This window comes from Gobius niger (assembly GCF_951799975.1).
Source record: "Gobius niger genome assembly, chromosome: 3".
Classification (NCBI taxonomy): domain Eukaryota; kingdom Metazoa; phylum Chordata; class Actinopteri; order Gobiiformes; family Gobiidae; genus Gobius; species Gobius niger.
This window is the reverse complement of record NC_136854.1, coordinates 12,181,469-12,197,416: the sequence shown is the minus strand read 5'-3', so window position 1 is coordinate 12,197,416 and position 15,948 is coordinate 12,181,469. Positions and strand designations below refer to the sequence as shown.

General features: G+C 40.6%; 1 protein-coding gene across 1 annotated transcript; it reads left to right on the top strand.

Annotated features, from left to right (window-relative positions):
- Window positions 1-799: 799 nt before the first annotated feature.
- On the top strand, window positions 800-7,359 carry LOC306960471 (uncharacterized protein; the record flags this gene model as incomplete). Its single annotated transcript, XM_079552901.1, has 11 exons — window positions 800-878; window positions 1,025-1,205; window positions 1,315-1,591; window positions 1,667-1,844; window positions 1,924-2,000; window positions 2,084-2,270; window positions 2,338-2,586; window positions 2,701-2,872; window positions 2,984-3,132; window positions 6,951-7,087; window positions 7,246-7,359. 11 exons carry the CDS (start codon window positions 800-802, stop codon window positions 7,357-7,359), a joined length of 1,800 nt encoding a protein of 599 aa, XP_079409027.1.
- Between the last annotated feature and the right edge of the window lie 8,589 nt (window positions 7,360-15,948).

Here is a 15,948-nt window from a genome sequence, read left to right as displayed (position 1 = left end):
AATGTCGTAAGCTAACGCGATCTCCAGGACATGACTGTCACTAGCGTTTGTTTTTATCACGTCCACATAGCTGCGTGTTGAACAACGGTATTAAAATAAAACATTCAGCTCTACAGTCTCCGTGGTCACAGTAGGCTAAAGGTATCTCCTGAAGTGCGCTGTGTTGCTAACTTTTCAACATATTAAAAGTAATAAAGCTATAACGTCAAGTTTAGTATCTTATCCTGTGTCTTTTGCAGTCACTGCTCACTGCAGTGTGAAACTAACACAAAAGCATAGCCAAAAACGGGTAAATGCAGTAAAAGTCCAAGATTTAGTTCCTAAAAGATAGAAAAATATTACCCCAATACTCCTCAGGTCAAGTACCATAATATTTAGCAGACAGCCTGCTTTTCTTTATAAATAATAGTTACTCAAGTACAAGTCAAGTATTACTGTCATTAGGAAGACCCCATACAGCAAATTGTCCCTGGCCTCATCAGTATTCTTGTTGCACAAAGCACATGCGATTATTCCTGTAATTCTAGTGTTGAATTAGTTTTATTTTTCCGGGTGCATGGTAGCTGCATGTTGCTCATGGTTTGGGTTGCTGAAGCCCTACAATAGACATATGTCTTAGCGCACAGGCTTCAAACCTTTGCTGGGAACATCTTCTACTTTGTTTACTACTCTGATATAAAATGCAATAATCTACACTGCAGAAATTAGTCTTAATAAATAATAAAGACTTTTCTCCCTTAAAACTATGTGTTATTACTAATATTATTGCTTATGTTTTCAGCCTAAAGCAACCAGAGAAATGGCCTGTCAGACTGATCCGATCATCAGCAGGCATGCATGTGTCCAGGCCAATGTGAAGCCTAGCAGGCGGAGCAAAGGTGATTTGTCTTTTATACCATTGTCTGGATAATACATTATTTGAATCGTATAAGATTTTCATTTTGCTTTGGATTTGTTGCTAGATTCTACTGTAACTATTTCTTAGTGCTATTAAAAAGGTTTTTTTCTTTATTCTTGTAAACAGGCTTGCAAGTGCAGGTTCCACAGAGGAGCGTCAGCGTTTCATGTGGTACCGAGACCTTCATGGAAATCCCTCTTCCTGAAAGTCCCCAGGCAGCCTCCACACCACTGAAAAGGAAAAGGTGTGACGTGTCTGTGTTTGACCCCAGCTTCCATCTGAACAACAGTTCTCTGAACTGTTCAAGGTACAAATTATGGGGGGAGAAATGCTTTTGTAAGGTTTAAAAATATACGTTGGAACAAATTGGATTGTATTGTCTTCAATGGTTACATTTGCCTTTTTCTGCAACATAGCGCTTCCACTGAAGTCCCTCCCCACAAAGCCAAAAAGTACATCGTTCACGAGGACCAACTGTTGGCACTTTTCCAGAAATGTCCTGTCTGCACTCATCGTTGTACAGTTGACACAGCCACATTGGGCACACTCCTCCGGGTGAAACAGCACTGTCCAACCTGTGAGTACTTCAACGACTGGTCCAGCCAGCCGATGGTGAAGGACATCCCAGCTGGAAACCTTCAGCTTTGTGCTGCTGTCCTCTTCACTGGCTTGTGTTTTGCTCAGATTTCCAAGGTAGAGCCAAATTCTCATCTGTATTGACTATGTTTCCATATCGTTCAGTTGGTAATATTACTTTACAATTTATAGTTCCTGAGGGCTTTCAACATTCAAGGGCTGTCGGAGCAAACTTTTCACAAGCATCAGGCCAAGCTCCTCATCCCAACGGTCAGCTGGCAGTGGAAGCTTGAGCAGGATGAACATATCAGGGAGGCAGCTGCTAGTGGGGCTTTGACAATGGGCGGGGATATGCGCGCTGACTCTCCAGGTAAATCATTTATTAATTAATGAAGATTCTTTTTATGTTTGAATAAAAGTATGCCAAAGTGTAATGTGCATTGCTGCAGGACATTCAGCCAAGTATGGTAGCTACACTATGATGAATCTGCAAAGTAACAGAGTAATTGACATCCAACTTGTCCAGGTAAAACACCATCATGATTACATTTGGACATTTAAATAGGGATCATTGTGCACATTTCTGTAGAGCATTCTGTTCTCTTTCAGAGCAATGAAGTTGGAAACAGTGTAAGGATGGAGAAGGAGGGATTTATACGCAGTCTGACCATGCTGGAAGAGAGGGGTGTCAAAGTACAGGCCATTGTGACAGACAGACACACAGGAGTGCAGAAGTTTATAAGGGAGGAAAAAAAGGACATCACTCACTATTTCGACCCTTGGCACATGGGAAAGGGTATGTATTGAGTGTAAAATTAACATAAAAAAATTAAAAAATACTATGTGTATCCATTTATATATAGGAATTGGGAAGAAGATTGATGAGCTGGCGAGGAAAAAGACCACTCAGGACGTGGGCCCGTGGAGGAAGAGCATAGTCAACCATCTTTATTGGTCAGCTTCAACTTCCTCCTCAGGAGAAGAAGCTGTGGCTAAGTGGACTTCTGTGGCCAACCATATACAGGATGTTCACGCTCATGACAATGCCCTGTTCCCATGCTGCCAACACGAGCCTCTGGTTGGGGAAAGAGCAAGGCAGTGGCTCAGGCCAAGTATGTAAAGACTATGCTTTTTTTTAAATAATATTTTAAGTTGCATTGGAAATTTAGCATTGGCTTTCTAAACCAAGTAAATTTTCCATTGATGTCATGATCATTTTTGTTTAGGCACAGCAGCATGTGAAAGACTCACAGCCATTTTATTGGCTCCACGGTTTCTAAAGGACGTGGAGAAAATCAGCCCACTGTACCACACGTCCTACATTGAGGCATTCCACAGCCTGATCATTAGGTTCTCGCCGAAAAGTGTGGGCTTTTCCTTTAAAGGAATGTTGGCCAGGTAATGAATACCAAAACCTTCTCAAAGTATCCATTTTTATTTCCTCATTATATATTTCTTTGAAACTGTAATAATGTCAGTGCTGCCTTCTGTTTGTTTTGATTGTTCTAGGTTACAAATTTCAGCTATGCACTACAATGAGAACGCGCAACGCACACATGCCAGAACTTCTACCGGTGAGCTGAGATACTCCATAGTGTACCCGAAGTACAAACACGGTGACTATACTGTGAGAGCTCTGAAGACCAAATCCACCACATGTATGTCCGAAAACAAGCTTGACTATGGAGGACCATGGCTGCCAAAACTATAAATATATACATAAATAAATAAATAAATAAATAAATTTAAAAAAGATAAAATTTGCAAAGAAATGCGTGCAATTATGAGAATAAGTGCATTTATTTCTGTATTTATTTATTTATATATTTATTTATTTCTGTATTTATTTATTTATTTACATATTTATTTATTTTTGTATTTATTTATACATTTATTTCTGTATTTCTCTATTTATTTCTCTATTTCTGTATTTATTTTTGTATTTATTTATTTATTTATATATTTATTTATTTCTCTATTTATTTATTTATTTCTCTATTTATTTATTTATTTTTGCATGTATTTATTTATTTCTCTATTTATTTATTTATTTCTCTATTTATTTTTTTATTTATGCATTTATTTATTTATTTCTGTATTTATTTATTTATTTCTGTATTTATTTATTTATTTCTGTATTTATTTATTTATTTCTGTATTTATTTCTGTATTTATTTCTGTATTTCTCTTAATGAGATGCAAATCATGGGGTGGGTCGGGATGCCTCTGCTGTAAGCTCATTGGTCAATCTTTTTCCTTGCTCCAGAGCTTGTCCAGCATAGACGGCCATGTTGAGATCACTGTGTTCTCGCTATAGCCATGTCAGAACGAAAAGAAAAAAAAAGCATTCTTCCATATGCAGCAATTGCATTGTGTGTGTGTTTTTTAAACAAATAAGTAAATTATCCTTTGCTCTGTGTCGCTGAACAGCCTCCATTTTGGAGTGGTGAACGGTTGCATGTTGGACCTCAAGCATATCTAGTTGGGGACTGCTGTGCTATGTTACTACCCCTTACAACAACTAGTGGCTTGCCAAACAAGTCGGAGACTCGAGATAGAAATGGATTCGCTTTGGAGTGAAATTTCTAATGAGCTGAGAAGACTGGCGGACAGGCATACGAGAAACTGTAGCGTTGACTATATTATTTTCCGTTTGGATCAGTTACGTAAAGTCCCGTCGCCAGACGTCAGTCTTCAGGGGGGCATATGAAATCAACGCAGGGGCACATTTAGTATTACTATAAAGTACATATTTTTCGGTATTCGCGTAGCCCTGGCGCACACTGATCATTACATTAAACATAATCAACAGCAAATATGACCAGACCAACTACAGCTGTAACATCAGTCCTCGTGGAGGAAACGTCAGTAGGCCTACATGCGTTTCTCCGAGCTGAGCCTCCTCATCAACACATCCTTCTACTCAGACTTGAACTTATGAGTGAGGTCCTTTTCAAAAGCAGCTGAATGAGCTGGGCTTTGCGTCTGTGCAGAATACTGCGCCGATGCAACGAAAACACGTTTCTGAGCGTGGAAAACGACCGGACCCTGGGGCTGTAGAACGAGCGCCTGCACCCCCACACTCCCCCCCACACTCCCCCCACACACACCCCCACACTCGCGCCACCGTTTGTACCATGAATATGGCTCGGTCAGTGCTGTGGCCGCGTCCACTTTTCAGTCTCTCTCAGCCTTCACTGAAAGCTCCAGTGTCTGAGTGTAAAACGCACACTTCGAACGCGGGGACTTTTCGGCGGACTTCAGCGCTTTGTAGTAAAACACACACGAGCACCTGTCACTGCCTTTGCCTCTCACGAGCATCGTGGACTCTCAGGGCGGAGGATGATCGTTGATGCCCCTCTATCATATCACCTATATTTAATTTTGTGCCCAGACAACACGGGAGCCGTGCGCAATCGCGCACGAGCGCAGCTTGGAAGGAACCGTGCCAGAGAAAGAGAGAGAGGGATGAAATGCCGCCTCCGTGCTATAGGAGGAAATAGTTCGGCTACTTGTTGTGGAGTTTGGGCTGGTCTCTAATCGGGCAGAAAGCGCGAAAGTAACACTGTGCAAATGAGTGATCTTTGCCCAATTTGTAGTGGTTTGTAGTGGGCACGCGCATCTTGACAGCATGGCGCTTCTCAGCGCACGCCTGTAATGTACATGTACGCACTTTGCGCGAGAGCTCGTCGCGTGCGGTGTATTAAACCGATTGAAAGCGCAAAGTAACACTTCGCACATGAGTGATACGTATCTTGGCCCGGTTTGTCGTGGTTATCCGGCAATCCTGCATGTTTTCTAGTGGTTATACCCGTCGCTATGGGCTGGCCATACGGGGCCATGCCCGCCCCCCCGACACAGATGTGGTTTAGTAGACTACGTGATACGCAGACATACGCCGTATAACCACGAGAAGGCCTGCTGTATAGCCACTACAAATTGGGCAAAGATCACTCATTTGCACAGTGTTACTTTCGCGCTTTCTGCCCGATTAGACCAGCCCAAACTCCACAACAAGTAACCTAACTATTTCCTCCTCACGGAGAGAGAGGACCGGCGGCATTTCATCACTCTCTCTCTTTCTCTGGCACGGTTCCCTCCACGGGAGCCGTGCCCGTGTTGTCTGGGCACAAAATAAAATATAGCTGATATGATAGAGGGGTATCAACGATCATCCTCCGCCCTGAGAGTCCACGATGCTCGTGAGAGACTTTTGGCAAAGGCAGTGACAGGTGCTCCTGTGTATTTTACTACAAAGCGCTGAAGTCCGCCTCACTCATAAGTTCAAGTCTGAGTAGAAGGATGTGTTGATGAGGAGGCTCAGCTCGGAGAAACGTATGTAGGCCTACTGACGTTTCCGCCACGAGGACTGATGTTACAGCTGTAGTTGGTCTGGTCATATTTGCTGTTGATTATGTTTAATGTAATGATCAGTGTGCGCCAGGGCTACGCGAATACCGAAAAATATGTTCTTTATAGTAATACTAATGCCGCCTTAAGACTGACGTCTGGCGACGGGACTTTACGTAACTGATCCAAACGGAAAATAATATAGTCAACACTACAGATTCTCCTGTCCGCCAGTCTTCTCAGCTCATTAGAACATAGCACAGCAGTCCCCAACTAGATATGCTTGAGGTCCAACATGCAACCGTTCACCACTCCAAAATGGAGGCTGTTCAGCGACACAGAGCAAAGGATAATTTACTTATTTGTTTAAAAAACACACACACAATGCAATTGCTGCATATGGAAGAATGCTTTTTTTTTCCGTTCTGACATGGCTATAGCGAGAACACAGTGATCTCAACATGGCCGTCTATGCTGGACAAGCTCTGGAGCAAGGAAAAAGATTGACCAATGAGCTTACAGCAGAGGCATCCCGACCCACCCCATGATTTGCATCTCATTAAGAGAAATACAGAAATAAATACAGAAATAAATACAGAAATAAATAAATAAATACAGAAATAAATGAATAAATACAGAAATAAATAAATAAATACAGAAATAAATAAATAAATACAGAAATAAATAAATAAATGCATAAATAAAAAAATAAATAGAGAAATAAATAAATACATGCAAAAATAAATAAATAAATAGAGAAATAAATAAATAAATAGAGAAATAAATAAATATATAAATAAATAAATAAATACAAAAATAAATACAGAAATAGAGAAATAAATAGAGAAATACAGAAATAAATGTATAAATAAATACAAAAATAAATAAATATGTAAATAAATAAATAAATACAGAAATAAATAAATATATAAATAAATAAATACAGAAATAAATGCACTTATTCTCATAATTGCACGCATTTCTTTGCAAATTTTATCTTTTTTAAATTTATTTATTTATTTATTTATTTATGTATATATTTATAGTTTTGGCAGCCACGGTCCTCCATACTTGACGGTTATGTATGAGTATTGTAATAATAATTATGTTGTACGTTTTTCCCAAGTCTACATTGACAAGCTGATGGCTCTGCTGTTCGAGTGCGTGGTTCAGGATGCGGCGCCATATCAAGAGTACTCGGACAATATACCTGTGCCTGAACCACTCTGTGGTCAGTATGAGAGGCCAGACAAAAAGGAGGCAGTAAGCAGGCACAGGTCACGGTTTTTCAAGAGCACATAAGGTGACCAGAAGATAATATACAATAAGACCTTCCAGAACTAAACACTATGCAAGATGATCATTGTTATAGGTTTGCTTCTGACATGCCTACATGCCAATAACAACTAAAATCTTTTCAGAAAGCAGACATGAGTCAGCCAAGAGACATGGCTAACAATGAACCAGAGGTGTGGGCAAGACGAGATGGACCTCAGTCTCAGGTATACCTCCATGAGAGCCCACCAGAATATTGATGATAAATTGATGATCATAGTGTGGATCAATTTGCATTATACATTTCATTAATGTATCATTGTAGGACACTAAAGAAATATTGAATGTAAAATGATCACATTTATATAGCACCTTTCTACCTGCTTTAGGCACTCAAAGGGCTTTACATCAAGGAACCAGTCACCCATTAACTCTCATTCATGCACCAGTGTATGCAGATACTGGAAGCAGGGTGAAGTGTCTTGCCCAAGGACACAACGACAGTGTGCACCTGCGGCGTTCGAATCAATTCTCCGATCACAAGACGACCTTCTCCACTCTCTGCACCACTGTCGCCGGAGAATGTATACAAGTGTAGATTATACATATAAATGTGTATGTAATGTCGGGGTAAAGCCATTTGTCAGGAATTGGTTGTTTGCAGGTTCTAGAATGTGATGATGTCACAGGAGCCAGTTTTTTAACTCTCACAAGTCATATCTAAAAAGAAAATGTGTGAATTACAAAAATGATCATTAATATAAGTCACAGGGTCTATGATTTGTCTGTGAAAGACCAAAAATGTCTGAATATAATGTAAAATAATTTAGCAATTGTAGTTTACATGTTACACCAGCAGGTGGGAGAATTGTGGCTAATGAGCTATAAATTCATCATTCATTTTGTTTTTTTGCCACATTATGTGCATTAGGTGTTGATGGGCAGAATTAATATAAGTACCAGTTATTTCTAGACAATGCTCCTAACTCACGATGTATACACCAGGAAGAATGGTGCTTATGCATCCCTCCCACATAAGCCTGCACATAAACTTTTAATTGATTTTTTAATATTTTTTGTTTTGTTAGAACTAATGACAACATGCATTTCTGCATGTACTTGACAACACTACGACTCATGCAGCTAGCATGTTGATGATAGGACTAATGTCACAGATAAAGTACAACTTTATAAAATCAACCAATTCATCCAACTCAGGATCAGCAGTGTGTTATACCTCAATGTGCAGATGTGTCACATATCATTTATCATACCACGATTCTAAGATTTTTTTATTTGTCAAACCATTTGTGAATACATTTAGGTGTTAAAGGTCTTTCAATGTTAAAATGATTGCGATGCAAATCTGTACTCTGCATTTTGGCAAAGTATTATAATGATTTAATCAAGGAACTCCTTGAAAGATGATTCATTTCAAGGGGCCATAACGTAAATAACTGTAAAAAAAAAAGAAATCAATAAGCATTACTTACTGTCTAAGGTATGCACTGTCACACAGAACTACAGTGCGATATGCAAAGTGTCTGTAACAGATAAATTACATGTACTAGAATAACTCCTGCAGAGCCCTGCGCTCCTCTTCTAAGATGTTTTGTATGTGTTCAGGTACAGGCAGTGGCGCAATCGTGCTTTTGTCGTGGCAGTCCCTTAATTCACTCCCATTATTTTGCCTGTGCTTTCACAGAACATAGCTTTTTTATACTATTTTTTCATTAAGAGTCTCCCAAGATGTAGTTGTAAAGTGCCATGGAAATAAACTTTGATTGATTGGTTATCAACTGGTGTGTTGCACAGTAAACTTCAAGGCAAATTTCAACAAAAACTAGAATTATGTATTTTGGCATTTATATACTCTACAATGATGGCTAAAATGCCAAATATGTATTATGTACTGAAATTATATATATTTTTTAAGTCAAATGGGTTTCCTTGAAATGTAGGAGGGTCAACTTCAGTTGAGAGACACTGCAACTGAGCTAATAGATCCCATTCTGAGGCTCAGCTTCTGCTGTCTAGCTATACAATTATGTAAGCGTGTATATAAGGGTGGAATGATAATTTGTGGTGTGTGCTATGCAATGACAGGTGTTTAAATTTATATGACAAGACAAGCAATAAAAATGTTCAGAATGGCAATTGTGTTCTTTGGATATTTTTTATTGGCCATGGAAATCCAGGGCTGGAAGGAACCCTGTATAGGCCACATCCTCCGGAAACTCCTGCCTGATGCGGGTGACGGCACAGGACGGGATCACCACTCTAATGTGCTGCCCGAGGTAGCCCCAGCACCACCTGACCACATTCCGGTAAGCAAGGTGCCGGTAATTGCTGAAAGAAGTGATGTATGTGTTGTCAACGACATCATTTTAAATCAATAGGCTATCCTGCAAAAACTAACCTGTGCACCAACGTCTCTGGCATCTCACCAAAGAGCTGCACATATGTCCCATAGACTGCCTGCAGTACATATGGGTTAAGGGCAACTGCCTCAAAACCCGGGTGCTCCGTAATGCAGGTGTTGACACCCACCTGCTGACATCTGTGCATCACCTACCACAAATGGGACAATTAATGCTAGCGAAAGTTGCGGAGGAAAAAGTCGTAATGTTTTGTGCATATTACTACATAACTAAACATTGAATTATTATGTCTTGTGCTTTTATTTTATTCAAGTATACCTTTGGTGTCTCCCTGCAGCACACATTCTCCACTGGGGACAAGGACGTGCAGTGGCCGCATAAACACCTGTTGATTCAGTCATAGCTTATTATGTTTGTATGATACCTCAATATCCATGTATGAACATATCTACAATTTAATATAAATATGAACCTTTCGATTGCGTTTGCTCTAAATCAGATTAACTGAGCGCTAATGCTAACACCAATTTACCATTCGCTAACGGGACCCATCCTTGGCGGCACTGACGCCTCGGCGGGCTCGTCAGTACCGGCCGCACCGGTGGCCTCGGGCAACGAGCGAGCCATCGGCTCAAACATGTACGGCTCAGGGCCGCCGGCCTCCTCCACATCAACATCCTCCACCTCCACCTCCGGTGATGAAGGGGGAGAAAAATCCTCCACCTCAAAAGACCTCTCGGTCGCGAAGCTGCTGTCACTGTCACTCTCCATCATTAGCTAGCGGTCAGTCACGGCGCCAATGTGTCAATCACAGCCCAGACCACGCCCAACTGTAAGCCCCCCTGCTTGCCCCCTGGTCTGCTGAGCAACGCCCTTTTTAGATGGAATTTTCAAATTTTCTTGTGGGCGGAGTAAGGCTGGGCACTGGTGTTTAGTTGTTCTTTAACAGAAATATGACAAGGACTCTCAATCCCAAATATCGCTGCCCCAGCAGGGACCTGTTGTCCAATACTCTGATCCCTGCCTGGTATGGAATAGAGAAGCAGAACCTCATTCAAGAGTTAAGACATGTCCATGATGTGGCAATAACATCAGATGGATGGACAAGTGTTGCACAGGACCACTACCTCACTGTGTCCATCCATTATATAATAGAGGGCGAATTAAAAGAAAAAAATCTGCACACAAGAGCTGTGTATACTTCACAAACTGGGGAAGCAATTGCAGAGGAGATAGGTGACATACTGGAGGAGTTTTCAGTAACGGAGAAAGTTGTAGCTGTCACAGTAGACAATGCAGCAAACATGGATGTGGCCATAAGAAGACTCAGTGTCAGAAAGATCGGGTGCTTTGCACACACCCTTTATCTTTCTGCACACAAGATTTATAATATTCCCAGTGTGTCGAAGTGGGCTGGGCGAATAAGAGCCATAGTTGTATGGCTGAAAAGATCAACCCTGGCAAAGCCAGTTTTGAAGGAAAAGCAGCAGCTTTTAGGTGAGCTGGTTATGAAATCACTGAATTTTTTTTTTTTCTAATGATTTTATTTTATTCAATTATTTTGTCATATTTCACAGGCCTTCCTGAGCATTCCATTTTGCTTGATGTAAAGACTAGATGGAATAGTCTCTTTCTGATGGTGGAGCGCTTCGTAGAGCAGTTTCCTGCCATACAGGCTGCCTCCATGGACCCTCGCCTAAAAAAGTCCTTGGAGAGAGACAGGTATTATTATTATTAGTAAAGCAGAAATGATATGTATATCATGTACATACAGATTTAAAACATGTTGAGGAATATGGTAATCTAAACTAATACATGAGGTATTATTATATTGTTTTTCTTTTTAATATTGTAGACTGGATCGTATCTCAGATGAGGATCTGAAAAAGGCAGAGGACTTCATTAAAGTGATGAAGATCCTTTATACGTCCACAATCTGCGTTTCCTCAGAAAGAAGCCCAACGCTTGGACAGATTTTGCCCATATTGAAAAAGCTGGAGCAGCATTTCACAGTTGACCCAGATGACTCAGTGTTTGTCCAAACTATAAAGGGGAAGATTTGGGAGTACCTTTCCAAACAGTAGAAGGTTTGTGTATGTAGTTATTTTCAACATTTTATTTTGTCTTTCCTTTTTTAAAGCATTTTTTTTCTTCTTAAATAGGATCAGGGTGTCAGATCTTTCCTGGAGGAGGCCATGGCTTTAGATCCCAGGTTTAAGAACAAAGCCCAAGAGCATGTGTGGTCAGCTGTAGAAGAGCTGATGACCAAAAGGCTTGAAGAGGCCACCAAGGTGGGTGGTATTGTCTTTTTTGCTGTAAAGTATTTTAACTATATAATGTTTGTATGTATGTACATTAAGTTTTGTTCTGTATCTAGAAAACAATTCCAATACCTCTGGAGTTGGAGCAGGAGGATCCAACAGAAGAAGATACAGTGCCACTGCCAAAGGTGTGTATAATGCAGATGTTTATTGTAGAAGACAAATATGTATAATAAACTTTGTTATTTATTTTCTTCCTTTTTTCCCTCAGCAAGCAAGGCTTTCTGCCCTAGAGGAACTGTTTTTCGAAGAAGACCAACAAATTGAAGTTGTTCCTATAGCTTCTTCAACTGAGAAGCTCCAGGAGGAACTGAAACTCTACAAGGCTCTTCCGTCATCGCTGTCCTCTGTCAATCCTGTGACATGGTGGTGGAACATGAGGGACACTTTCCCTATGTTATATTGTTTGGCAAAGAGGTATCTGTGTGTACAAGCAACATCAACCCCCTCAGAGCGCACGTTTTCCACTGCAGGAGACACAATTAGCCAAGAAAGGGCTTGCCTTCTTCCAGAGAAGGCAGATATGCTGATCTTTTTGAAAAAGAACTGCTAATAATGTGCACAGTTGTTTTACTTCCTTTTAGATTGTTTATTTAAGTTTGTTCATTAAAAGTTTATATTTTGTATTTATTGAAAAGAAATATTGTTTTGCTTTCAATTTTTATATTTATTATTGGGTTTTATATTGCACTGTTTGAGTGTTCCAAGAAAAGCTTTTTGCACTACTTTTGCACTTTTTGCATTAAAACTTTTGTTTGCTGTTACACTATAAATGTTTTGCTATTTATTCAAAATCTGCCTATTATTGCTTGGTTTTAGAATTGTTATTGTTATTTTTTTTTACATTTCTACCTTGCTGTCTTGTGCTATATAAATTAGAATTAAATAGAATGTGTATAATATCAACTTTGATGACAAATCTAGGACAAATTTTAACCAAATAAAATGACACCAGAGGGCGCAATAACCGAGCTTTACCGGGACTAAACAGTGAAGAACTATGCTAACAGGAAAAACAACTTTTAGCTACCAGCACGGGCCAGCATCCAACATGCCAAGCTGCGCAATTACGAATGGATTATATTATTCACCTTTTGGGTTTTTGGACCAAAAAAAACACGAAGGAAAAGCTCTTGTTGTCCATGGATGATAACAACCTACTGCGATAAAATGCAGACTGCAGAGGGAGACGTTCGGACTTTGAGGGGCGTGAAATGAGTAGCAGGTATGTTTTTGAAATGAAAATATAACTTTACTACATTCATTTAAAAATCTCCAAAAGGTAAAATGTGCAAAATATGGGCACTTTATACACACAAGGTATCGAAAAAAGTACCGTTATGGTACCGGTATCGAAAACGAGGTATCGTTAAAGTAGTGGTATCGAAAAAAACCTAACGGTACCCAGCCCTAGTTATGTGTGAAGTATGATGTAAGCCCTGCATAGTGTAGGGCGTTAAAAGCCAGGGTGTCGAGTGGGTCATTTGAAGAAGGCATCAACAAACCCCCACCCAGCTGCCCTAACAGCTGATTTTGTAGATGATGTTCCTATGCTGTGTGGTGCATTAAAAGACTAGGTTGTTGAGCCTGTTAGGAGGGTCCTCTCAACACGTCCATAACTTGCCTACCCTAATTCTCAATTTGTAAATTGGAGCAATAGAATGACCACCGTTCCAAGCAGCAACACTCTTCCTTGATTACAGAGGGAAAAATACACATAATCAATCCTACTGCATTTCTTCCTTTCTATATATTTCAAAAGTCTCTTGTTTGTATTTATATTTGAACAGGTTGATGTTTGGACATCGTTTCATCTCCATCTCCAGTTCATTCCACAATTGTACACCATTAACTGTCCATGTACTACTGCTTCTACCGCAGGGTCGCTGTGGCTTCACAGTGCACTCAGAGCGAGGACAGGCAGCCTCAAGTGAAGTAGCCAGCTGCATATATGGTTTGACCCCCCAAAAATTGCTACAAAAGGTTTTTCAATGGTTTTCTGTAGTATCAGGTGTGCTTATTATGGTCAGATTTTGGTAGACTTTTAGTATGTTAATAAGCACACCTGATACTACAGAAAACCATTGAACAACATTTTGTAGCCATTTTTTGTTGGGGTTAGGTGTTTTTTTTTTCTTCATATATGCAGCCGCCTAAAGACAGTGGATGGCACCGAACCCCGTGAGTCATGACAATAGCACTAAACACACGGCGGGATCCACGCTCAGAGCAGCGCCGTCTCACATTAGCATCTGACATACATGCAGAAAGTTTGCGGCTTGGGTTTCCTTCATAGATAGAACCAGGTGAAGAACCGTTGGATCTTTGGATCGTGATAAAACAATCTCACACAAATGAAAGATTGTCTTAAATCGGTCTAATATCGCCCCACCCCTACGCAGATGGATGAAGACACCTACCACCCAGTATGGAGTGAACGAAGAAACTCCCCTTACCTTTTGTGAAGCACTTCCGTCCCAAATGGGTTGAGTCTGACCGGGAAACCTCATCTGTGTCCCGACTACTACTCCACCTCGTCAAGTGATTCCACAAGGCCATCAATGCAGCACGGTGAAGGCTTAAAGGAATAGGCCACCGTTTTTACATACTAAAATATGTTCTTACCTCACTTTAGACGTGTTAATATATCCCCGTCTGGTCTTTGTCCGTGCGCTCTGTCACGCAAACGGAGCACATACGCAGCCTCTCCCACATGTCACATAGCTCCGAAAAAGCTCACGATAGAAGCTACCAAGCTCTTCCACGTGTTCCCTATTTAAATAAAGTTACGTGAAGTGTTTTCATGCGAAGTATATTTACACAGAAATGTAACATGTCGATTTTATAAGCAAATAAAAAGGGGGACTATATTGTGAGGCGTAATGATACGAGGAGCAAAACGTCCGCGCAGTAACTCCTAAAGACTTCCCCCGCTCACTTCCGTCAATAACCTTTAGGAGTTACTGCGCGGACGTTTTACTCCTCGTATCATTACGCCTCACAATATAGTCCCCCTTTTTATTTGCTTATAAAATCGACATGCTACATTTCTGTGTAAATATACTTCGCAGATAAACACTTCACGTAACTTTATTTAAATAGGGAACACGTGGAAGAGCTTGGTAGCTTCTATCGTGAGCTTTTTCGGAGCTATGTGACATGTGGGAGAGGCTGCGTATGTGCTCCGTTTGCGTGACAGAGCGCACGGACAAAGACCAGACGGGGATATATTAACACGTCTAAAGTGAGGTAAGAACATATTTTAGTATGTAAAAACGGTGGCCTATTCCTTTAAGTAGTAGTTTAGGCACTTTCTGAGTCATACCTCTGATCATTAGGCTTTATGTCTGATTCTAAGTAGGCGTAGGAGTAGTGATAAGTCCGCCTGACCGCAGCATGGACCATTGCTAACGACTACGCACTCTGAGGATGCCCCTTTAACCGCATCTACGGCCCGAACTCCAGCCGACTGTGGCAGAACCGACTTAGCTTGCACAGTGGGTGCTTCGGAATAGGGAGATGATCTATTCAAAAACTTTATTCATTTCTCCATTAGCGGGCATTGCAAAACGAACGCCTCATCAGAGCACTCGCGAAAGCATGTGGAAGAGTAACAAGGAGAAATCCAAATGACATTCGCTTTAATAGGTGGACAAAGCCTTTTCTGAGACAAAACTTTAGCAATATTTCACTTTGAATTACTTTCATTAATGGGTGTGCATGGAAAATAGACTTTGATTGCTCTTTTCGGGATGTCAGCCGGGGAAATTTACCTGCGTCGGAGACATGGTACAAGCCACCGTGTAAAAGTGTAGATCAGGGGTGTCAAACATACGGAGATATTTAATCCGGCCCCTGCCCTGTAGAGCATAAATTCCAGAGTATGTCAAAAAAAAACTAAGTCTCTAGCCCATTCCTGTGCGGAGTTATGCATTTTTAAAGAATAACCAGAATGCTCATTCTAGCCACTAGGGGGCATTAAATTAAAGAAAAAAGGATAGAGTTCTACACGTGTCCAGCAGAGGGCACTGACATAATAAGAGCTCAGGATATGAACAACACATGATATAGCCATGTGGTAAATGGACAGTCTGCCCCAGGGCGGCTGTGGCTTCAATAAAAGTTTACCACCACCAAGTGAATGAAT